The sequence below is a fragment of the Dermochelys coriacea genome, chromosome 27 (genome assembly GCF_009764565.3).
Source record: "Dermochelys coriacea isolate rDerCor1 chromosome 27, rDerCor1.pri.v4, whole genome shotgun sequence".
NCBI lineage: Eukaryota > Metazoa > Chordata > Testudines > Dermochelyidae > Dermochelys > Dermochelys coriacea.
In genome coordinates this window covers 3,814,539-3,838,392 of record NC_050094.1, presented here as the reverse complement: position 1 = coordinate 3,838,392, position 23,854 = coordinate 3,814,539, and the positions used below count along the sequence as shown (strand labels likewise).

General features: G+C 51.2%; 1 protein-coding gene across 1 annotated transcript in view; it reads left to right on the top strand.

Moving 5' to 3' along the window:
* LOC119848951 (alpha-2-macroglobulin-like protein 1) overlaps nucleotides 1–23,854 on the top strand; it is an 83,173-nt gene that overhangs the window by 34,951 nt on the left and 24,368 nt on the right. Inside the window, exons 11-17 of the mRNA XM_038385410.1 lie at nucleotides 8,225–8,389; nucleotides 9,490–9,720; nucleotides 10,117–10,180; nucleotides 10,325–10,470; nucleotides 10,869–11,018; nucleotides 11,648–11,827; nucleotides 16,539–16,662. Of these exons, the coding sequence (XP_038241338.1) occupies nucleotides 8,225–8,389; nucleotides 9,490–9,720; nucleotides 10,117–10,180; nucleotides 10,325–10,470; nucleotides 10,869–11,018; nucleotides 11,648–11,827; nucleotides 16,539–16,662 (1,060 nt within the window). The remainder of the gene's footprint in view (nucleotides 1–8,224; nucleotides 8,390–9,489; nucleotides 9,721–10,116; nucleotides 10,181–10,324; nucleotides 10,471–10,868; nucleotides 11,019–11,647; nucleotides 11,828–16,538; nucleotides 16,663–23,854) is intronic.

Sequence of the window (23,854 nt, the reverse complement as noted above, 5' to 3'; positions counted from 1 at the left end):
TCAGACCCAGGAAGGTGGAAGTTGTGTGAGCTGTGTGTCCTGAAGACAGTCTGCTCGCAGTCTGGATTTCTACATAGACTGCTTCCGCCGACGTGCACGAGCTGAAATTGTGGAAAAGCAGCATCGCTTACCCCATAACCTCAGCCATGCAGAACACAGTGCCATCCACAGCCTCAGAAACAACTCTGACATCATAATCAAAAAGGCTGACAAAGGAGGTGCTGTCGTCATCATGAATAGGTCGGAGTATGAACAAGAGGCTACTAGGCAGCTCTCCAACACCACTTTCTACAAGCCATTACCCTCTGATCCCACTGAGAGTTACCAAAAGAAACTACAGCATTTGCTCAAGAAACTCCCTGAAAAAGCACAAGAACAAATCCGCACAGACACACCCCTGGAGCCACGACCTGGGGTATTCTATCTGCTACCCAAGATCCATAAACCTGGAAATCCTGGTCGCCCCATCATCTCAGGCATTGGCACCCTGACAGCAGGATTGTCTGGCTATGTAGACTCCCTCCTCAGGCCCTTCGTTACCAGCACTCCCAGCTATCTTCGAGACACCACCGATTTCCTGAGGAAACTACTGTCCATTGGTGATCTTCCTAAAAACACCATCCTAGCCACTATGGATGTAGAAGCCTCTATACCAACATTCCACACAAAGATGGACTACGAGCCGTCAGGAACAGTATCCCCGATACTGTCACGGCTAACCTGGTGGCTGAACTTTGAGACTTTGTCCTGACCCATAACTATTTCACATTTGGTGACAATGTATACCTTCAAATCATAGAATCATAGAATCATAGAATATCAGGGTTGGAAGGGACCCCAGAAGGTCATCTAGTCCAACCCCCTGCTCAAAGCAGGACCAAGTCCCAGTTAAATCATCCCAGCCAGGGCTTTGTCAAGCCTGACCTTAAAAACCTCTAAGGAAGGAGATTCTACCACCTCCCTAGGTAACGCATTCCAGTGTTTCACCACCCTCTTAGTGAAAAAGTTTTTCCTAATATCCAATCTAAACCTCCCCCATTGCAACTTGAGACCATTACTCCTCGTTCTGTCATCTGCTACCATTGAGAACAGTCTAGAGCCATCCTCTTTGAAACCCCCTTTCAGGTAGTTGAAAGCAGCTATCAAATCCCCCCTCATTCTTCTCTTCTGCAGACTAAACAATCCCAGCTCCCTCAGCCTCTCCTCATAAGTCATGTGCTCTAGACCCCTAATCATTTTTGTTGCCCTTCGTTGTACTCTTTCCAATTTATCCACATCCTTCCTGTAGTGTGGGGCCCAAAACTGGACACAGTACTCCAGATGAGGCCTCACCAGTGTCGAATAGAGGGGAACGATCACGTCCCTCGATCTGCTCGCTATGCCCCTACTTATACATCCCAAAATGCCATTGGCCTTCTTGGCAACAAGGGCACACTGCTGACTCATATCCAGCTTCTCGTCCACTGTCACCCCTAGGTCCTTTTCCGCAGAACTGCTGCCGAGCCATTCGGTCCCTAGTCTGTAGCGGTGCATTGGATTCTTCCATCCTAAGTGCAGGACCCTGCACTTATCCTTATTGAACCTCATTAGATTTCTTTTGGCCCAATCCTCCAATTTGTCTAGGTCCTTCTGTATCCTATCCCTCCCCTCCAGCGTATCTACCACTCCTCCCAGTTTAGTATCATCCGCAAATTTGCTGAGAGTGCAATCCACACCATCCTCCAGATCATTTATGAAGATATTGAACAAAACGGGCCCCAGGACCGACCCCTGGGGCACTCCACTTGACACCGGCTGCCAACTAGACATGGAGCCATTGATCACTACCCGTTGAGCCCGACAATCTAGCCAGCTTTCTACCCACCTTATAGTGCATTCATCCAGCCCATACTTCCTTAACTTGCTGACAAGAATGCTGTGGGAGACCGTGTCAAAAGCTTTGCTAAAGTCAAGAAACAATACATCCACTGCTTTCCCTTCATCCACAGAACCAGTAATCTCATCATAAAAGGCGATTAGATTAGTCAGGCATGACCTTCCCTTGGTGAATCCATGCTGACTGTTCCTGATCACTTTCCTCTCCTCTAAGTGCTTCAGGATTGATTCTTTGAGGACCTGCTCCATGATTTTTCCAGGGACTGAGGTGAGGCTGACCGGCCTGTAGTTCCCAGGATCCTCCTTCTTCCCTTTTTTAAAGATGGGCACTACATTAGCCTTTTTCCAGTCATCCGGGACTTCCCCCGTTCGCCACGAGTTTTCAAAGATAATGGCCAAGGGCTCTGCAATCACAGCCGCCAATTCCTTCAGCACTCTCGGATGCAATTCGTCCGGCCCCATGGACTTGTGCACGTCCAGCTTTTCTAAATAGTCCCTAACCACCTCTATCTCTACAGAGGGCTGGCCATCTCTTCCCCATTTTGTGTTGCCCAGCACAGCAGTCTGGGAGCTGACCTTGTTAGTGAAAACAGAGGCAAAAAAAGCATTGAGTACATTAGCTTTTTCCACATCCTCTGTCACTAGCTTGCCTCCCTCATTCAGTAAGGGGCCCACACTTTCCTTGGCTTTCTTCTTGTTGCCAACATACCTGAAGAAACCCTTCTTGTTACTCTTGACATCTCTTGCTAGCTGCAGCTCCAGGTGCGATTTGGCCCTCCTGATATCTTTCCTACATGCCCGAGCAATATTTTTATACTCTTCCCTGGTCATATGTCCAACCTTCCACTTCTTGTAAGCTTCTTTTTTATGTTTAAGATCCGCTAGGATTTCACCATTAAGCCAAGCTGGTCGCCTGCCATATTTACTATTCTTTCGACTCATCGGGATGGTTTGTCCCTGTAACCTCAACAGGGATTCCTTGAAATACAGCCAGCTCTCCTGGACTCCCTTCCCTTTCATGTTAGTCCCCCAGGGGATCCTGGCCATCTGTTCCCTGAGGGAGTCAAAGTCTGCTTTCCTGAAGTCCAGGGTCCGTATCCTGCTGCTTACCTTTCTTCCCTGCGTCAGGATCCTGAACTCAACCAACTCATGGTCACTGCCTCCCAGATTCCCATCCACTTTTGCTTCCCCCACTAATTCTACCCGGTTTGTGAGCAGCAGGTCAAGAAAAGCGCTCCCCCTAGTTGGCTCCCCTAGCACTTGCACCAGGAAATTGTCCCCTACGCTTTCCAAAAACTTCCTGGATTGTCTATGCACCGCTGTATTGCTCTCCCAGCAGATATCAGGAAAATTAAAGTCACCCATGAGAATCAGGGCATGCGATCTAGTAGCTTCCGTGAGTTGCCGGAAGAAAGCCTCATCCACCTCATCCCCCTGGTCCGGTGGTCTATAGCAGACTCCCACCATGACATCACTCTTGTTGCACACACTTCTAAACTTAATCCAGAGACACTCAGGTTTTTCCACAGTTTCGTACCGGAGCTCTGAGCAGTCATACTGCTCCCTTACATACAGTGCTACTCCCCCACCTTTTCTGCCCTGCGTGTCCTTCCTGAACAGTTTATAACCATCCATGACTGTACTCCAGTCATGTGAGTTATCCCACCAATCAGCGGCACTGCGATGGGTACCCGCATGGCCCCACAGTATGCCAACATTTTTATGGCTGACTTAGAACAACGCTTCCTCAGCTCTCGTCCCCTAATGCCCCTACTCTACTTGCGCTACATTGATGATATCTTCATCATCTGGACCCATGGAAAAGAAGCTCTTGAGGAATTCCACCATGATTTCAACAATTTCCATCCCACCATCAACCTCAGCCTGGACCAGTCCACACAAGAGATCCACTTCCTGGACACTACAGTGCTAATAAGCGATGGTCACATAACCACCACCCTATATCGGAAACCTACTGACCGCTATTCCTACCTACATGCCTCTAGCTTTCATCCAGATCATACCACTCGATCCATTGTCTACAGCCAAGCGCTACGATATAACCGCATTTGCTCCAACCCCTCAGACAGAGACAAACACCTACAAGATCTCTATCATGCATTCCTACAACTACAATACCCACCTGCTGAAGTGAAGAAAGAGATTGACAGAGCCAGAAGAGTACCCAGAAGTCACCTACTACAGGACAGGCCCAACAAAGAAAACAACAGAACGCCACTAGCCATCACCTTCAGCCCCCAACTAAAACCTCTCCAACGCATCATCAAGGATCTACAACCTATCCTGAAGGACGAGCCATCGCTCTCTCAGATCTTGGGAGACAGACCAGTCCTTGCTTACAGACAGCCCCCCAATCTGAAGCAAATACTCACCAGCAACCACACACCACACAACAGAACCACTAACCCAGGAACCTATCCTTGCAACAAAGCCCGTTGCCAACTCTGTCCACATATCTATTCAGGGGATACCATCATAGGGCCTAATCACATCAGCCACACAATCAGAGGCTCGTTCACCTGCGCATCTACCAATGTGATATATGCCATCATGTGCCAGCAATGCCCCTCTGCCATGTACATTGGCCAAACTGGACAGTCTCTACGTAAAAGAATGAATGGACATAAATCAGACGTCAAGAATTATAACATTCAAAAACCAGTTGGAGAACACTTCAATCTCTCTGGTCACTCGATCACAGATCTTAGAGTGGCTATACTTCAACAAAAAAGCTTCAAAAACAGACTCCAACGAGAGACTGCTGAATTGGAATTAATTTGCAAACTGGATACAATTAACTTAGGCTTGAATAGAGACTGGGAATGGATGAGTCATTACACAAAGTAAAACTATTTCCCCCTGGTATTTCTCCCTCCCACCCCACCCCCCACTGTTCCTCTGATATTCTTAACTGCTGGAATTAGCCTACCTTGCTTGTCACCATGAAAGGTTTTCCTCCTTTTCCCCCCCCTGCTGCTGGTGATGGCTTATCTTAAGTGATCACTCTCCTTACAGTATGTATGATAAACCCATTGTTTCATGTTCTCTGTGTATGTGTATATAAATCTCTCCTCTGTTTTTTCCACCAAATGCATCCGATGAAGTGAGCTGTAGCTCACGAAAGCTTATGCTCTAATAAATTTGTTAGTCTCTAAGGTGCCACCGGTACTCCTTTTCTTTTTGCTCGCAGAAAGGAGACTTCCCCAGAGTCCTGACTGGCTTTGTAGGGAGCAGTTCCAGAACATCGCCCGGGGACTCCATGACAACCCGTTCCTTGAGGGGTGAAGTGGCCTTACAAGTTAGATGTCCTTCAAGCCCTGTCCTTCTATATGGAAGACAGAGCTTGAAGGGATAGCGATAGATAACAAGACAGAAAGTATACAAATACATCTATAAAAAGAAAAGGAGTACCGGTGGCACCTTAGAGACTAACAAATTTATTAGAGCATAAGCTTTCGTGAGCTACAGCTCAAGTGAGCTGTAGCTCACGAAAGCTTATGCTCTAATAAATTTGTTAGTCTCTAAGGTGCCACCGGTACTCCTTTTCTTTTTGCGAATACAGACTAACACGGCTGCTACTCTGAAACCTGAAATACATCTATGTAAATCCATAGTATGTCCCCATCTTAAATACTGTGTACAGATCTGGTTGCCTCATCTCAAAAAAGGTATATTGGAATTGGAAAAGGTTAAGAAAGGGCAACTAAAATGATTAGGGGCACGGAACAGCTTCCGTATGAGGAGAGATTAAAAAGACTGGTTTCAGAGTAGCAGCCGTGTTAATCTGTATTCGCAAAAAGAAAAGGAGTACTTGTGGCACCTTAAAGTCTAACAAATTTATTTGAGTATAAGCTTTCGTGATGCATCCGATGAAGTGAGCTGTAGCTCACGAAAGCTTATGCTCAAATAAATTTGTTAGTCTCTAAGGTGCCACAAGTACTCCTTTTCTTTTTATTAAAAAGACTGTGGCTTTTCAGTTTGGAAAAGAGACGCCTAAGCGGGTGATAAGATAGAGGTCTATAAAATCATGACTGGTGCAGAGAAAGTAAATAAGGAAGTCTTGTTTCCTCCTTCTCATAACATGAGAACTAGGGGTCAACCAATGAAATTATTAGGCAACAGGTTTAACACAAACAAAAGGAAGTTCTTCTTCATACAATGTACAGTCAACTTGTGGAACTCTTTAAAAAGGGATGTTGTCAAGGTCAAAACCATAACAGGGTTCAAAAAAGAACTAGATAACTTGATGAAAGATAGGTCTAGTGATGGGATTAGCCAGGATGGGCTGGTATGCAAAACCATGCTCCGAGTGTCCCTAACCTCTGTTCACCAGAAGCTGGGAGTGGACACAGGTCACTTGATGATTACCTGTTCTGTTCATTCCCTCTGAAGCACCTGACATTGGCCACTGTCGGAAGACAGGATACTGGGCTAGATGGACCAATGTCTGACCCAGTATGGCCATTCTTATGAATAGGACAAAGCCTTTCAGGGTATCTCCTAGGCTATTTATTTCTATAGCTGAGATGTCAAAGGGTCAAGGAATTTTGATTCAGAGGATTTCCAAGTGGGTGTCCAGTTGCATTAAACTAGCTTATGAGACAGAATATAGAACAATCATGACAGGTTTAATTACATTCTATCAGGCAGCTTCCACTGCTTCCTTGTAGGATGTTTCTTTAACTGATGTATGTAGCTGCTACATGGGGTAGTGTACATACTTTTACCAAAAAGAAAAGGAGTACTTGTGGCACCTTAGAGACTAACAAATTTATTTGACAATAAGCTTTCGTGAGCTACAGCTCACTTCATCGGATGTATTTACCGGACACTACTCGATTGTGAAAGCATCTCCTTCTGATGCTTGATTCGACAAAGCTGCATGATAGAATGTTTCAGTAGACTCACTCCTCTCCACCTTTATGATTCACTGTGAGTCACCAGAAGTGGAGCAAATATAGACAAGCACTTGATGGAGAAAAGGAAATTATGTACCTGCTAATAACTGGAGTTTTTGAGATGTGTTGTTTAAATATGCTGCACAATCCACCTCCCTTTCCCCGCTATTGACAAGTCTATTGTTATGGTCTTGACAGTTGGGATGGAGCTGAGGGTTGTTTGGTTGCTCCTCTCCCTTTATGCCTTTGGTAAGGGTGTGCCCAAAGGAGGTATGCAGGGCGCAGGCACAACCAGTGGCCACTGGAGGCTAAAGCATTCAGATCTGCTTCGCATGGGGCACATACGCAACAGAAGTGGAGCACATATAGGCACCACATCTCAAAGAACTCCAGTTACTAACAGGTAAGTACCTTCCCTTTGTATTATGTGCTGTACACACACATAAATTTACCCAAGGCAGATTATCGTATTGCATTCTCGACAAGTGCCTAGCCTAGGAAAAGTGTGTGACACTTTGTTGAAGGACTATCATGGAGAAGATCTCAAGATGGCAATCTAGCGCCATCAATATTGATTGTCTCTCAACTACTGACCCACCCCCACAAAACAATGTTATTTCTACAAAAGGGCCTGCAGGTGGGGTGAGCACGTCTGGGAGAGGGGGAAGGAGTTTTCCAGCTGAGCACATGGCAGAAGGGTCCAGAGAGGCTCTACTTAAGAAGAGGCGCTGTTCTGTGCAGCCATGCCAACCATCGCCACATGCCAGAAGGACTGGCTGGAGACAGACAAGGCAGGAGGGATTCTGCCCAGCCTCAACTGTTGACAAACCCCAGAGTCAGAGGCAGGATGAAATCAGACTAGAGAAGGGTGCTCATCAGGACGTTTGCTCTTTGGCAAAGATCTGTAATTCTTGAGTCATCTAACAGTAAAGTGACTGTGGTTTAGAAATTCCTTTGTTAACCGCGAGTTCTTTGCTTTCCTACCACATTGTCCCTAAGCGGTTAATCTTGAATCCCAGAGTGGCCACGGCTCAGGTGAGACTCTGAGAGAATGTGTGCAAGCAAAGCAACTGGGTGGGGTGAGGAGGTCTGAGGCCCTGGTTTCAGGGTCTGAAAGCGGCTGGACTGCAGAGTCCCACATCCCAAGGGAGAGCTCAGTCAAGGAGTCAGACAATCTGTTACCCCTCAGTGCTCACCCGAGCACCCCCAGCTATTCCAGTCCTGCCCCAACTTCTTCCCAGATCCACTAATGCCCCTCAGTCCTGACCCCCAACACCCCATCCCAGACCTGGGCTTTCTCAGTGTGTCTCAGTGCTGGATTGCATTGCCCCTTTCTGCCCCCATCCAGCTCTTTAGCCTGTAGTGGGCAACACTCTCCCAGAAATCTGCTCCTTTGAGTTATGAGTCTCCCCCTTTCTCTCCCGGTTCAGATGCTCCTGAAGGCAGCAGATGGCTCTGCACTGAAGAATGAGAAGCTGCAGCTCTTTGTTAGCTCTGGAGATAAGAATAAGAACCAGACCTTCCTGACGGACGAGTCTGGCAGAGCCTCCTTCGAGCTGGACACCTCCGGCTGGACCAGGAGCGTCACTCTGAAGGTAAGTGACGGCATTCCAACACCTGTGGGGACCCTGCACTCCAGACTCTGATCATCTCCTTTGGGCTGGACTGGACACCCGCACTTGATGTACGAGGGCACCCAGCACTGGGCCCAGCAACTCAGGGGTTGCTGCATTGCCTCTGTCAGGCTGCCTCATTTGAACCACGGGGGTTTTCCATGTCACTCGTGTTAAGTGCTGAGAAATGTTGTTTTTGCTGCGATTACTCTGTCTAGGCTGCTATGCTGTTACAGCAGCTCAGTGCTTCTGTTCTTGGAGCTCCGGTGTTAGCAGCACTAGCAGAGAGTGCAGAGAGAGCACAGGCACGGTTCAGTGGCAAAGGCACTTGGCTAGGTTTATTGTCAGTGAAAGACAGTCCTAGCGCCTTGGCTCTGTGGTTACAGGTACACTAACGTATGTATGCTCCTGACAATGGACCAGCTCAGTCAGCAGCGGGACTTGTCTGCTGCTCTCTCAGCTGGACAAAGGTGCCCTTCCTATGACTTCCCCTTTTATACACTGATGCAAACAAGTTACATATGACAATCTTGGCATGGTTAGTTATCAACCCTACACCTTGTACCTGCTGGTTCAAACAAAACAGCCCCATTCATTACTCTGTCATCCCATTCTTATCTTACTTCGGGTCGGCGTGTTCCTGTACTATCTCCAAGGATTGTGTTTCTGCCGTTACTTGAGAACTCTAGGTTAGGGTGTACCTGTGCTAGCCTTCTGGAATGTGTTTACATGAACACATACTACTTCTTAGGAAAGCCCATGTTTTAGCAATGCTAGTCATATCTTTGCCAAGTTCATGTACCAGACAGTGGACTTGTAAGCAAGTGTCTGCTTTATGACAGGGCCTGAGTTTTGCTCATAGCATGGCCTGGCTATGCTGACTGTGGTTCAGGCCTCAGGTCTTACACCAGGCCCAGTGCTCCAGATTCTCTCTCTCTCTCTCTCTCTCTCTCTTATGGACACAGGGCAAGGGGTCTTGATGAAGAAATCAGTTAGCAAAGCCTGCCCTGTCCCGGCGGCATTCCTGTCCATGCTGGCCACTCTGCATCCCTGATGATTCCCATCGCTCTCTCTATCCCCAGGGGCAGTTCAAGCAGGTGGATCGCAGCTATGTGTATGGGAGAGTCTCTCCCAGTTACCCGGATGCCTATCGTCACCTGGAGCCCTTCTACTCCAAGAGCCAGAGTTTCCTAAAGATCCGCTCGCTGGGTGGGGTGCTGCCCTGCGACCAGGCCCAGCAGCTCCAGGTGGATTACATCATTGCTAGCGAGGCCCTGGGGAACGGGTCCAGGAGCCTGGATTTCATCTTTCTGGTAAGCCCCATCCTGGGAGACTAAACTGTGTGTGTGTGTATGTGTGTGTGTGTGTGAGAGAGCATGAGATGAGCTATCAGCACTGTGACCCCACAACAGACCAGTGGGCAATAGAACAGTTTCTTTCAATGACAAGGGTGGGACTAGATCAAGGCGGGGCTTTTCCCTTTTCCCACTCAGGGCTCTGGTTACAATCTGGCCTCAAAGCAGGGGATGGCTGACCTGGGGGGCTGGGAAATAGGATACCTGCCTGAATATGCTTTCTTGCTCCCCTGCCATGAAGTGGAGAGGCCGCACCTTGCCCTGACTCCGGCCTGTGTAGCCAACCCCACGTCAGGGAGTTTGTCAGCCCCCGATATAACGTCTGCTCAGTGACTCCCATCTCCTCCTCCGCAGGTCGTGGCCAAGGGAGCCATCACCAGGATTCTCCGCAATGGGCTGGACCTCAGGGAGGGGGCTGGTAAGTGGCAAGGGAGGGGTCACTGCAGGAGGCCCCTGCTCCCAGGAGCAACTGGGGATTGAGCCCCTGAGCAGGGGCCAGGCTGGGGGAGGGGGCTCTGCCTGCTGGGCCTGACTTCCCCTCTGTGTTTCCCACCATCCCTAGGGCTGAAGGGCTCCTTCTCTGTGGAGCTGCCCGTTGGTGCTGAGCTGGCGCCCGCTGCCAAGGTGCTGGGTTACACGGTGCTGCCTGATGGCGAGATGGCTGCCGACAGCACCCTGCTGCGCATGGCCAAGTGCCTCCCGAACAAGGTGAGCCTGGGGCTCGGGGAGGAGGAGCCTTTGGGGTGAGGGAATTGCTCCCTGCCCCATAACAGGAGCCCTGAGCAGGGGCATCACTGGGTGCCCTCAGCTCCTCCATTCCCTGGCCTTACAGCAGTGCCAGGGTTGTTGCACCCCCATTCCCCTCCCATGGGGTGTCTGTGAATAACTGCAGCTCCATGAGCCATCCCACGGGGGCGCTGAATGAGCCTGGACTGTCTCAATCCCCGCGCCCCTGAGCACCGACTCCCAAAGCCCCAGCCCTTCAGCCAGTGGGGTCTGGGGCCAGAGTGACACTCGGTGCCTGCCCCCGCCCCTTTCCTGGCCTGTCTTCTCCTGTCCCTGGGGGTCTCTCTCCCCATCCCCTCTGACATGCTGTGCCTCGCCAGGTGAAGCTGGCCTTCTCGCAGGACCGGGCCCTGCCGGGCTCAGAGCTCCAGCTGCGGGTGCAGGCTGCCCCCGGGTCCCTGTGCGCCATCCGTGCCGTGGATCAGAGCGTGCTGCTCATGAAGCCCGAGGCCGAGCTCAGCGTCGACATGGTGAGTCCAGAGCAGCTCGGCCGCTCGCCCGGCCCCTCCTGCTCGAGTCTCCCCCCATGCAGGGAGGGGCGATGCACAGCTGCTGGGGGACCTCGAGGCCACCTCTCCCCATCTGTGGGCTGCTCCCTTGGCAGCCTCTGACTCTGGGGGGTCCCCGCTTGCCTTGCCTATTCTCCCATCAGCCCTTGCAGTGCCCCGCTCCCGGCACCCCCTTCCCCCGGCTCCGGCTGGGAACATGGAGCTCGGAGCTGAGATAATGGCCGGGGTAACAGGAGTTCGCTCTCCAGGGCAGAGTTGGTCCCCAGGGGCAGGGGCAGGAGAATTCCTTGCCCCCCATGTACAGCAGGGGTCAGGTGGCCAGGTGCACTGTGGGAGACTCTGCCTTCCTCTGCGGCAGCAGGAGTTGCCCCTGCCCGGGAGATAGTAAGGAATGGATTTAGGGGAGCTGCAGCGACAGACACCCGCGCGGGAGATGGAGTTGGGTGCTAGGGCTGGGTGGAGAGAGGCATCTGTGCTGGAGATTGGCCAGGGAAATGGGGAGGTTTGTGGGGTGATGCATCAGTGAGAGAAGGGGCTGGAACTGAGCCCTGGCTTAGCTCACACACCTCATGTTGTCTGTTTATTTTTAGGTCTATAACTTGCTCCCCCGTTTTCCCCGAGGAGACTATCCTGCTGGGGCTCGAGAGCACGAGTCAGGCGACTGTCCGTATTTCTCTGAGTCCTCTGGATACCTGCCTCCCTGGTGGCGGCATCACAGCAGGCCCTGGCCTGCCCAGTTTTCTAACAGTGACTCCTACCATTTATTTAAGGTAAATGCGTAGGCCAGAGCGTGATGAGGCCACAGTTTCATAGATTCATAGATACTAAGGTCAGAAGGGACCATTCTGATCATCTAATCTGACCTCCTGCACAACACAGGCCACAGAATCTCACCCACCCACTCCTACGAAAAACCTCACCTATGTCTGAGCTACTGAAGTCCTCAAATCGTGGTTTAAAGACTTCAAGGAGCAGAGAAGCCTCCAGCAAGTGACCCATGCCCCATGCTACAGAGGAAGGCGAAAAACCTCCAGGGCGTCTTCCAATCTGCCCTGGAGGAAAATTCCTTCCCGACCCCAAATATGGCAATCAGCTAAACCCTGAGCATATGGGCAAGATTCACCAGCCAGATACTACAGAAAATTCTTTCCTGGATAACTCAGATCCCACCCATCTAATATCCCATCTCAGGGGATTAGGCCTATTTAAAGATATTGAATATGAATATTTAAAGATCAATTAATTACCAAAATCACATTATCCCATCATACCATCTCCTCAATAAATGTATCGAGTAGAATCCTAAAGCCAGATAGATCTTTTGCCCCCACTGCTTCCCTTGGAAGGCTCTTCCAAAACTTCACTCCTCTGATGGTTAGAAACCTTCGTCTAATTTCAAGTCTAAACTTCCTGGTGGCCAGTTTATACCCATTTGTTCTTGTGTCCACATTGTTGTTGAGCTTAAATAATTCCTCTCCCTTTCCTGTATTTATCCCTCTGATATATTTATAGAGAGCAATCATATCTCCCCTCAACCTTCTTTTAGTTAGGCTAAACAAGCCAAGCTCCTTAAGTCTCCTTTCATAAGACACGTTTTCCATTCCTCAGATCATCCTAGTAGCCCTTCTCTGTACCTGCTCCAGTTTGAATTTATCCTTTTTAAACATGGGAGACCAGAACTGCACACAGTATTCCAGGTGAGGTCTCACCAGTGCCTTGTATAACGGTACTAAAACCTCCTTATCTCTACTGGAAATTCCTCGCCTGATGCATCCCAAGACCACATTAGCTTTTTTCACAGCCATATCACATTGGCAGCTCATAGTCATCCTGTGATCAACCAATACTCCAAGGTCCTTCTCCTCCTCCATTACTTCTAATTGATGCGTTCCCAGAACTGAGGCTGAACTGGAGCCCCAAAATCAGAGAGAGAAATATACGTAGGTATTGGGGCCAGATCCCCAGCTGGTGTAAATGGTCCCAACACCATTGGAGTCAAAAGGGCCAGATCCCCAGCTGGTGTAAATTGGCACAGCACCATTGGAGTCAATGAAATGACACCGATTATGCTGAGGGTCTGGCCGATAGCGAGAGGGACATGGTAGTGCTAGCTTACCTGAAATACCACTGATCATGAGGGACTGTTGACTCACCTGTGGACCCTAGAGAGAGCTGAGAAACTCTCCCTCAAGTAGCCTTGTCCCTTCGGTAGAGATCCCAGAGGTTGGTGCTGAGTTATCGCTCTTCGCTCCTGAGTGCGTTTCAAGGTCCTGCCTTGTCTCCAGCTCCTATCCAGTGTATTTGTGCAATGCCAGGAGGCTGAGTGAGGGGCATAGCTTGCAATGCCTTTTGTCTGCTGCCAACGTGCAGCTCTTTGTGTCCACCACACTAAGCCACAAAGGTTCAGTTGAGTGCTTACCCAGGATCTGGTTGAGGCTGGGGCATAGCAGAGCTATCCGGCTGTTCAGGTAAGGCTGAGATTAGGTTGGGGAAAACAACCAGAAGAGATGGCAGAGATTGTATCAGCCCCTCCCACAGGGTTTGCAATGTGCAGGTCACAGTGACTCTGTAGCTGCTTTGAGTTGATCAGATAGCAGCAGTAGCCAGGATGGCATTTCTCCATATAAGTCTGACCAAACTATTGCAACCTTTTCAGTGTGGTGTGGACCTTGCTACCATTATCCAGGCCTTTGTCACCTGAAGACTTGGGTTACTGCATTGTGCTCCACAGGGAATGCACCATCAGTCCATTCAGAGACTTGGGCTGGTGCAGAACTCTGTAGCTGTGGCTAGTGGGGGGGCACAAATGAAAGATTCTGAGGGGGTCACTTGCCCCCCAGACTCCTCGGGATGCCTGTGGTGGGGACGCAGCAGCACTCTCGGTGTGTCTGTGCAGTGCATGGAGTGAGGAAACCACAGGCAATTCATTCAGACCTGCTAAATCACTCTCTGCGTTTGTTGGAAATAAGCTTTAAGGTTATTCCTGAGTGTTACCTAGTGCTGTATAATATAGCAAAGATGTTACTCTTGCCCCTAAAAAGTTAAAATCTATGTTCTACAATATCTGAGAAGCAAAACCAAATAAACTTGAAGTTTAAGTGAGCAGTTTTTAATGCCCTGCCTCTTCTCTGAGGCTCTGCCCCCACTCACTCCATACCCCCTCCCTTTGTCGCTCAGGTTGGGGCCAGAAGGAGTTCAGAGTGTGGGAGGGGGCTCCAGGCTGAGGCAGTAGGTTGAGATGTGAGAGTGGGTGAGGGCTCCAGTTGAGGGGTTTGGGGTGCAGGAGAGGGCTTCGGGCTAGAGGGTGCAGCCAAGGAGTTTGGATTATGGGAGGGGACTCTGGGCTGAGGCAGGGGTTTGGGGTGTGGGAGGAGGTACAGGCTCTGGGCTGGGGGTGCGGGTTTTGGAGTGGGGTCAGAAATTAGGGGTTCAGGGTGTAGGAGGGGGCTCCGGGCTGGGACTGAGGAGTTCAGAGGGTAGAAGGGGGATCAGGGTTGGGGTGGGGGTTGGGGCGTGGGGGGGAGTGAGGGCTCTGGCTGGGGGTCTGGGCTCGGGTGGGGCTAGGGATGAGGAGTTTGCGGAGCAGGAGGGTTCTCCAGGCTGTGATTGAGGGGTTTGGAGGGTGGGAGGGGGATCAGGGCTGGGGCAGGGGGTTGTGGAGAGGGTAAGGGGTGCAGGGTCCGGGTGACATTCACCGCAAGCAACTCTCGGAAGCACTGGCATGTCCCCCCTCTGGCCCTCTGGCTCCTACACAGAGGCACGGCCAGGTGGCTTTGCACACTGCCCCATCTGCCGGCACTGCCCCTGCAGCTCCCACTGGCCCTGGTTCCCAGCCAATGGGAGCTGTGAGGGCAGCGCTTGGGGCAGGGACAGGGGCAGCAGAGGAGCCAGCATGTAGAAGTCAGAGGGGGACATGCCAGCTGCTTCCTAGGAGCCACACAGCGTGGAGGCTAGAGATGCTGTCCGGAGACGCCAAAATGCCTTTTGACCGGGTGTTCCAGTCAAAAACTGGACACCTGGTCACCCTACGCCTCTGGTGGGGATGCCCAGTAGTGAGGACAGCAGCACTCTCCTGCAGCCAAGGGGAGGGAGAAAGCAGCAAGGTGGGTGGCTGCTGACTGAGCTCTTCTCCCGCACATGGGGCTTCTCTGATGCTGGAGTCCCAGCGCTGCTGCCTGCTTTGCAGACCATTTGCCCAGGTGAGTCAGGGAGTGGAGGCAGAGGCAACACATGTGACTCCAGGAGCAGGGAAGGTGCAGCAGCCCCAAGTGGTGGGAGAGGAGCTCAGCCAGCAGCCACCACCCTCTTGGTTCCTCCCTCTCTGGGCTTCAGGGACACAGGGAGAGTGCCACAGTGGTGATCAGCAGAGCTTCTGGAGTTGAAGCCTCCTGTGTTAAAAAAGGAGGGGGAAACTGGCTGTGGGGTGTTCTCTGCAGAAGGCCCTCAGTCTAGTTGGGGAGTCATAGCATCATAGAAGATTAGGGTTGGAAGAGACCTCAGGAGGTCATCAAGTCCAACCTCCTGCTCAAAGCAGGACCAACCCCAACTAAATCATCCCAGCCAGGGCTTTGTCAAGCCGGCCCTTAAAAACCTCTAAGGATGAAGATTCCACCACTTCCCTAGGTAACCCATTCCAGTGCTTCAGCACCCTCCTAGTAAAATAGTGTTTCCTAATATCCAGCCTATACCTCCCCTACTCCAACTTGAGACCATTGCTCCTTGTTCTGCCATCTGCCACCACTGAGAACAGCTGAGCTCCATTCTCTTTGGAACCCCCCTTCAGGTAGTTGAAGGCTGCTATCAAATCCCCCCTCACTCTTCTCTTCTGCAGATTAAATAAGCCCAGTTCCCTCAATCTCTCCTTGTAAGTCATGTGCCCCAGCCCCCTAATCATTTTCATTGCCATCCGCTGCACTCTCTCCAACTTGTTCACATCCTTTCTGTAGTGGGGGGCCCAAAACTGTATGCAATACTCCAGATGTGGCCTCATCAGTGCCGAACAGAAGGGAATAATCACTTTTCTCGATATGCTGGCAATGCTCCTACTAATGCACCAGAAACCTGAGTCACCAGAACATGCTGACCTTCAAGGTCAATAGATGCTGCAAGACCCATCTGTTTCTCCGGCATTTGGGGACGGGTTTGGGGAGGGCAGAGTGGCATGACAGTGAGTGGGGTAATTTGTCTAATTGAATTGCTAGACTGGTTGTTCGTTGCATTGTCCAGGTTGAGCCGTGTGGCTGGGAGGGTTGTTTGTGGGATGAGTTGCTGTTATGAGAGCATCTGGACTTTAGAAGACTTGCCTTCTCTCATCCAAGCAAACTCACAGATATAGAACCACACTCTTGGGACTGCTAGTATTTCAGCTTTATTGCTTCATAGTTACTTTCCCCTTTAATGTCCAGCGAAAAGCAGCCCCTTACTGCGTCTTGTGCAGTTTTTTGCTGGTTGTATTGTTTTCCCTTCTTTCCTTTTTCCCAGGATGCGGCTTTGAAAATTCTCACCAATGCCAACACCAAGAAACCTTTTATCTGCCCTGATATTCCGATCTTCAGATTCAGCAGTCAACCCAACTTTAACCGCGGCCCTCCGGGAAGGCCAATGGGTGAGCTCCCATCCTTCTTGTTTCTGAAATTCTCCCTGAAGACCCAGAAATGGGATTGGTCAGGCTGGGGAAAGCCCTCAGAGTCTCTGGGGAGAGAGCTCTATGAAACCGTCTGCCCAGAGTGAAGCAGCACTCAGAAAAGCCAGCCCATGTTGGTGGCGGGTTACAGAGAATGTGTCTCAGTGGCATTAGAAAGAGCACTGACCACCTTCATGTGGAGCCCTGCACTGAGTTTTGGTTGTTGCTCCTGAGCTGAGGAAGGCCTAGAGAAGGGCAATGCAGATGGGGGATTTCATAGCAGAATGAAGGTTGTTTAGTCTAGAAAAAAAGAAGAGAAGGAGGGGACTTTGCTGAGATGTTTCAGATTCTGATGGGTTTAGAGGAAAGAGCTCAGTCCCTGCTTTGGATCCTGCCCCACAATATGAGACCCAGGGGACATTTGCTTGAATGAACAGACAGCTGGGAGATTTAGAACAAATAGAAATAAATTCTGGGGGATTCACTGAAGCTTCAGGAGTTACGGAGTCAGATACTGTGGCCACAGAGGGTCTGTCTCCACTGCTAGTGAACACCTGTGGCTGGCTTATGTCAGCTGACTCATGGAGCTCAAACTATGGGGTTGTTTAATTGCAGTGTAGACATTCAGGCTCAGGCTGGAGTCTGGGCTCCGGGACCCTCCCCCCGCAGGGCCTCAGAGTCCAGGCTGCAGCCTGAGCCTGAATGTCTACACCTGAGTTAAACAGCCCTGGAGCCAGAGCCCTGCAAGCCTGAGTCAGCTGACACAAGCCAGCCACAGAAATATACTCAGAGAGCTGGAGTTGTGCAAGGCTATCAAATCTCTTCCTTCAGGACATCAGCTAATCACTGCAGGGGTCAGGAAGGGCTCATGACTGGTTTGTTTATTTTGATCTGTTCCCAGCTTGGACCAACATCCAGGACCAGACGTAAACTTTATAAACTGCACAATAATCAGACCCACCTAATGTCAGAGCCACTGCCAGGGCATTGCAACTCCACCTCAACCCAAGCTACAATCCCTACCCCCAGCCCATCAGAGAGGGGCAGGATCTCGGATACCTAGATCCCAAACCGCAGAGAATTTTATAGATTCAAACAAATACTTTGAATGACAACCAAAAATGAACTGGGGGCCCATGCTGTCTCTGGAGCCCTTTCCACAGAGCACCCCCAAGCAAACAGACAGCCACCTTCCGCACTCCCAAAGGGATTCCCCCCTGCTCTGTCCTGCACAGCTAGTGCATTCTGGGTATTTTTTCTTCCTCTGACATTAACCACAGCCAGGATCCTGGAGTAGGTGGGTCCGTGTTTTGATTCAATCTGGGGAATCCTGGGGTAAATCTAATCCAAGAGGCAGCAGCCAATGGGGACGTCCTTCTACATTATACCAGCTTTATTGCCACTTGGGAAAATGTCTAACGCTATGTGGGGGAGGGGAGGGTATTGTTGTGTCTAACACTGTGAGGGGGAGGGCTGTTGGTGGGGGGGGGCGTTACTGTCTCTAACACTGTGAGGGGGAAGGGTGTTGGTGGGGGGAGAGGGAGGTGCCACGTCTAACGCCCTGTGGGGGAGGGGTGTTGGTGTGTGTTTTAGCCTGATTTAGGGTGTACTAATACCATTAATTCAATTTATTAATTAAATTAAATGAATTAATATTAATAATTAATTATTGATATTAATAGTATGGGTTTTAGGCTCGCCAGTCTGTTTGATCAGAAGATAAAAGTTCTTGTCCCGAATCAGGCTCCACGGAATTTATAAGTTTCAGAGTAGCAGCCATGTTAGTTTGTATTCGCAAAAAGAAAAGGAGGACTTGTGGCACCTTAGAGACTAACAAATTTATTAGAGCATAAGCTTTCGTGAGCTACAGCTCACTTCATCGGATGCATTTGGTGGAAAAAACAGAGGAGAGATTTATATACACACACACAGAACATGAAACAATGGGTTTATCATACACACTGTAAGGAGAGTGATCACTTAAGATGAGCCATCACCAGCAGCAGGGGGGGGAAAGGAGGAAAACCTTTCATGGTGACAAGCAAGGTAGGCTAATTCCAGCAGTTAACAAGAATATCAGAGGAACAGTGGGGGGTGGGGTGGGAGGGAGAAATACCATGGGGAAATAGTTTTACTTTGTGTAATGACTCATCAATTCCCAGTCTCTATTCAAGCCTAAGTTAATTGTATCCAGTTTGCAAATTAATTCCAATTCAGCAGTCTCTCGTTGGAGTCTGTTTTTGAAGCTTTTTTGTTGAAGTATAGCCACTCTTAGGTCTGTGATCGAGTGACCAGAGAGATTGAAGTGTTCTCCAACTAGTTTTTGAATGTTATAATTCTTGACGTCTGATTTGTGTCCATAATCACATCAGCCACACTATCAGAGGCTCGTTCACCTGCGCATCTACCAATGTGATATATGCCATCATGTGCCAGCAATGCCCCTCTGCCATGTACATTGGCCAAACAGGACAGTCTCTACGTAAAAGAATGAATGGACACAAATCAGACGTCAAGAATTCTGATATTCTTGTTAACTGCTGGAATTAGCCTACCTTGCTTGTCACCATGAAAGGTTTTCCTCCTTTCCCCCCCTCTGCTGCTGGTGATGGCTTATCTTAAGTGATCACTCTCCTTACAGGTTTCAGAGTAGCAGCCATGTTAGTCTGTATTCGCAAAAAGAAAAGGAGTACTTGTGGCACCTTAGAGACTAACAAATTTATTAGAGCATAAGCTTTCGTGAGCTGATAAACCCATTGTTTCATGTTCTCTGTTTGTGTGTATATAAATCTCTCCTCTGTTTTTTCCACCAAATGCATCCGATGAAGTGAGCTGTAGCTCACGAAAGCTTATGCTCTAATAAATTTGTTAGTCTCTAAGGTGCCACAAGTACTCCTTTTCTTTTTGCAGAATTTATAAAGGACCCTCGGGGGTATGACTGGACGCTCACACTGGGACAGATATAGCCTTAAAGACTTTTTATTAAAATCAGTAATAGTAAGTAAATGGTAAAATACAGTACCCAGAGTTACAAAGTTACAATTGCATTCCTGCTATTCAAAAGATACATATGCTAATACAGTATTATGTGCAACAAAGCTTTGGTTCATATACTCACACCTTCCTTGATAACCTGGTGGTAAGAGACACAGGACCAGCCTTGCAGTTCAAGTTTCTCAATTCTTGAGTGAGGGATGCAGCGCTTAGAAAAAACTAAGAGCTATCAAAGCTGACTAGTGTTTACTTGACTAACAAACTTAAAATCAAAACCTAATAAAAAAACTAAGAATAAAACTTAGGGAAACCAAGCTTAGCCTAGTTCCCTTGAAACTTAAAGTTTAAGAAGAACAAGTATAGCCTACTAGTAGTAGTAGTTATTGTAGATAGATAGAATAGATAAAATAAAAGAGAAAGAATGAGTGTGAGTAAGATAGAGTAAGTAAATGATAGAGCGGAGTGGAGTGTTCTAGCAAGGTGGGTCACCTCTTTTATAGGGCACAAGTACTGGAAATCCTTCCTCCTATGCCCAAATTTCATTCCTCACCCACAAAATCTTAGGGTACGCTTACCCCATAGGCTAGTATGTTTGTGCGTATTGATGACACGTACATACGCACATAAGTTTCCTTGTGGTGTACCTGTTAAATCTGTAGGCACTACATTGAAAAAATACCCTATGCCATTCTCCATTGTCTATTGGTCTAGATAAAAGGTAATAGATATAGGCGTGGGTACTTATCTATTTAGGTAACAAGATGAAGGTCAATTTTACTTTTCTGGGTAAAAGATCTTAATATAGATGTGTTAACTTCCCTTAGCTTAACATACAGGGATATGGCCTGTAGGTCTCTTGCATTACAGCCAAACTCACTTTAATATAAATTTATAAACCTATTACAATTAGTTTGCAGATGACACTAAACTCGGAGGAGAGGTAGATACACTGGAGGGTAGGGATAGGATACAGAGGGACCTAGACAAATTAGAGGATTGGGCCAAAAGAAATCTGATGAGGTTCAACAAGGACAAACGCAGAGTCCTGCACTTAGGATGGAAGAATCCCATGCACTACTACAGACTAGGGACCGAATGGCTAAGCAGCAGTTCTGCAGAAAAGGACCTAGGGGTTACAGTGGACGAGAAGCTGGATATGAGTCAAAAGTGTGCCCTTGTTGCCAAGGCCAATGGCATTTTGGGATGTATAAGTAGGGGCATTGCCAGCAGATTGAGGGACGTGATCATTCCCCTCTAATCGACATTGGTGAGGCCTCATCTGGAGTACTGTGTCCAGTTTTGGGCCCCACACTACAAGAAGGATGTGGAAAAATTGGAAAACATCCAGTGGAGGGCAACAGAAATGATTAGGGGACTGAAACACATGACTTATGAGGAGAGGCTGAGGGAACTGGGATTGCTTAGTCTGCGGAAGAGAAGAATGAGGGGGGATTTGATAGCTACTTTCAAGTACCTGAAAGGGGGTTCCAAAGAGGATGGATCTAGACTGTTCACAGTGGTGGCAGATGACAGAACAAGGAGCAATGGTCTCACGTTGCAGTGGGGGAGGTTTAGCTTGGATATTAGGAAAAGCTTTTTCACTAGGAGGCTGGTGAAGCACTGGAATGGGTTACCTAGGCAGGTGGTGGAATCTCCTTCCTTAGAGGTTTTTCAGGCCCAGCTTGACAAAGCCCTGGCTGGGATGATTAGTTGGGGTTGGTCCTGCTTTGAGCAGAGGGTTGGACTAGATACCTCCTGAGGTCCCTTCCAACCCTGGTATTCTATGATTCTATGAATAAAACAAATACTTAAACTATAAGAAAAGATATATATGCAAGCAAGCAGGTTAATCTTATAGGCTACAGTGTGAGCGAAGGGTGTTGCCATGTCTAACGCCGTGGGGGGGGTCGTTGGTGTGTGTGAGGGGAGGGCGTTGCCGTGTCTCACGCCGTGGGGGGGCGGCTTGTTGGTGTGTGTGAGGGGCGGGCGTTGCCGTGTCTAACGCCGTGGGGGGGCGGGGTGTTGGTGTGTGTGAGGGTCGGGCGTTTCCGTTTCTCACGCCGTGGGGGGGCGGGGCGTTTGTGTGTGTGAGGGGCGGGCGTTGCCGTGTCTCACGCCGTGGGGGGGCGGGGCGTTGGTGTGTGTGAGGGGCGGGCGTTGCCGTGTCTAACGCCGTGGGGGGGAGCGGTGTTGGTGTGTGTGGGGGGAGGGCGTTTTCGTATCTAACGCCGTGGGGGGGCGGGGCGTTGGTGTGTGTGAGGGGCGGGTGTTTCCGTGTCTTACGCCTTCGTGGGGCGGGTCGTTGTTGTGTGTGAGGGGAGGACGTTGCCGTGTATCACGCCGTGGGGGGGCGGGTCGTTGGTGTGCGGGAGGGGCGGGCGTTTCCGTGTCTCACGCCGTGGGGGGGCGGGGCGTTGGTGTGCGAGAGGGGCGGGCGTTGCCGTGTCTCACGCCGTGGGGGGGCGGCGCGTTGGTGTGTGTGAGGGGCGGGCGTTGCCGTGTCTCACGCCATGGGGGGGCGGGGCGTTGCTGTTTGTGAGGGGCGGGCGTTGCCGTGTCTCACGCCGTGGGGGGGCGGGGCGTTGCTGTGGGTGAGGGGAGGGCGTTGCCGTGTCTAACGCTGTGGGGGGGCGGGGCGTTGCTGTGGGTGAGGGGCGGGCGTTGCCGTGTCTCACGCCGTGGGGGGGCGGGGCGTTGGTGTGTGTGAGGGGCGGGCGTTGCCGTGTCTCACGCTGTGGGGGGGCGGGGCGTTGGTGTCTGTGAGGGGCGGGCGTTGCCGTGTCTCACGCCGTGGGGGGGCAGGGTGTTGGTGTGTGTGAGGGGCGAGCGTTACCATGTCTCACGCCGTGGGAGGGCAGGGCGTTGCTGTGTGTGAGGGGCGGGCGTTGCCGTGTCTCACGCCGTGGGGGGGCGGGGTGTTGGTGTGTGTGAGGGGCGGGCGTTGCCGTATCTCACGCCGTGGGGGGGCGGGGCGTTGGTGTGCGGGAGGGGCGGGCGTTGCCGTGACTCACGCCGTGGGGGTCGGGGCGTTTGTGTGTGAGGGGCGGGCGTTGCCGTGTCTCACGCCGTGGGGGGAGCGGTGTTGGTGTGTGTGAGGGGCGGGCGTTGCCGTGTCTCACGCCGTGCGGGGCGGGGCGTTGGTGTGTGTGAGGGGAGGGCGTTGCCGTGTCTAACGCCGTGGGGGGCGGGGCATTGGTGTGTGTGAGGGGCGGGCGTTTCCGTGTCTAATGCCGTTGGGGGGAGTGGTGTTGCTGTGTGTGAGGGGCGGGCGTTTACGTGTCTCACGCCGTGGGGGGGAGCGGTGTTCGTGTGCGGGAGGGGCGGGCGTTGCCGTGTCTCACGCCGTGGGGAGGCGGGGTGTTGGTGAGTGTAAGGGGCGGGCGTTGCCGTGTCTTACGCCGTGGGGGGGCGGGTCGTTGGTGTGTGTGAGGGGCGGGCGTTGCCGTGTCTCACACCGTGGGGGGGCGGGGCGTTGGTGTGTGTGAGGGGCGGGCGTTGCCGTGTCTCATGCCGTGGGGGGGCGGGGTGTTGGTGTGTGTGAGGGGCAGGCGTTGCCGTGTCTCACGCCGTGGGGGGGCGGGGCGTTGGTGTGTGTGAGGGGCGGGCGTTGCCGTGTCTCACGCCGTGGGGGGGCGGGTTGTTGGTGTGTGTGAGGGGCGGGCGTTGCCGTGTCTCACGCCGTGGGTGGGAGCGGTGTTGGTGTGTGTGAGGGGCGGGCGTTGCCGTGTCTCACGCCGTGGGGGGGCGGGTCGTTGGTGTGTGTGGGGAGAGGGCGTTGTCGTATCTAACACCGTGGGGGGGCGGGGCCTTGGTGTGTGTGAGGGGCGGGCGTTGCCGTGTCTTACGCCTTCGGGGGGGGGGTCGTTGTTGTGTGTGAGGGGCGGGCGTTGCCGTGTCTCACGCCGTGGGGGGGCGGGGCGGTGATGTGAGTGAGGGGCGGGCGTTGCCGCGCCTCACGCCGTGGGGGGGCGGGGCGTTGGTGTGTGTGAGGGGCGGGCGTTGCCGTGTCTCACGCCGTGGGGGGGCGGGGCGTTGGTGTGTGTGAGGGGCGGGCGTTGCCGTGTCTCACGCCGTGGGTGGGAGTGGTGTTGGTGTGTGTGAGGGGCGGGCATTGCCGTGTCTCACGCCGTGGGGGGGCGGGTCGTTGGTGTGTGTGGGGAGAGGGCGTTGTCGTATCTAA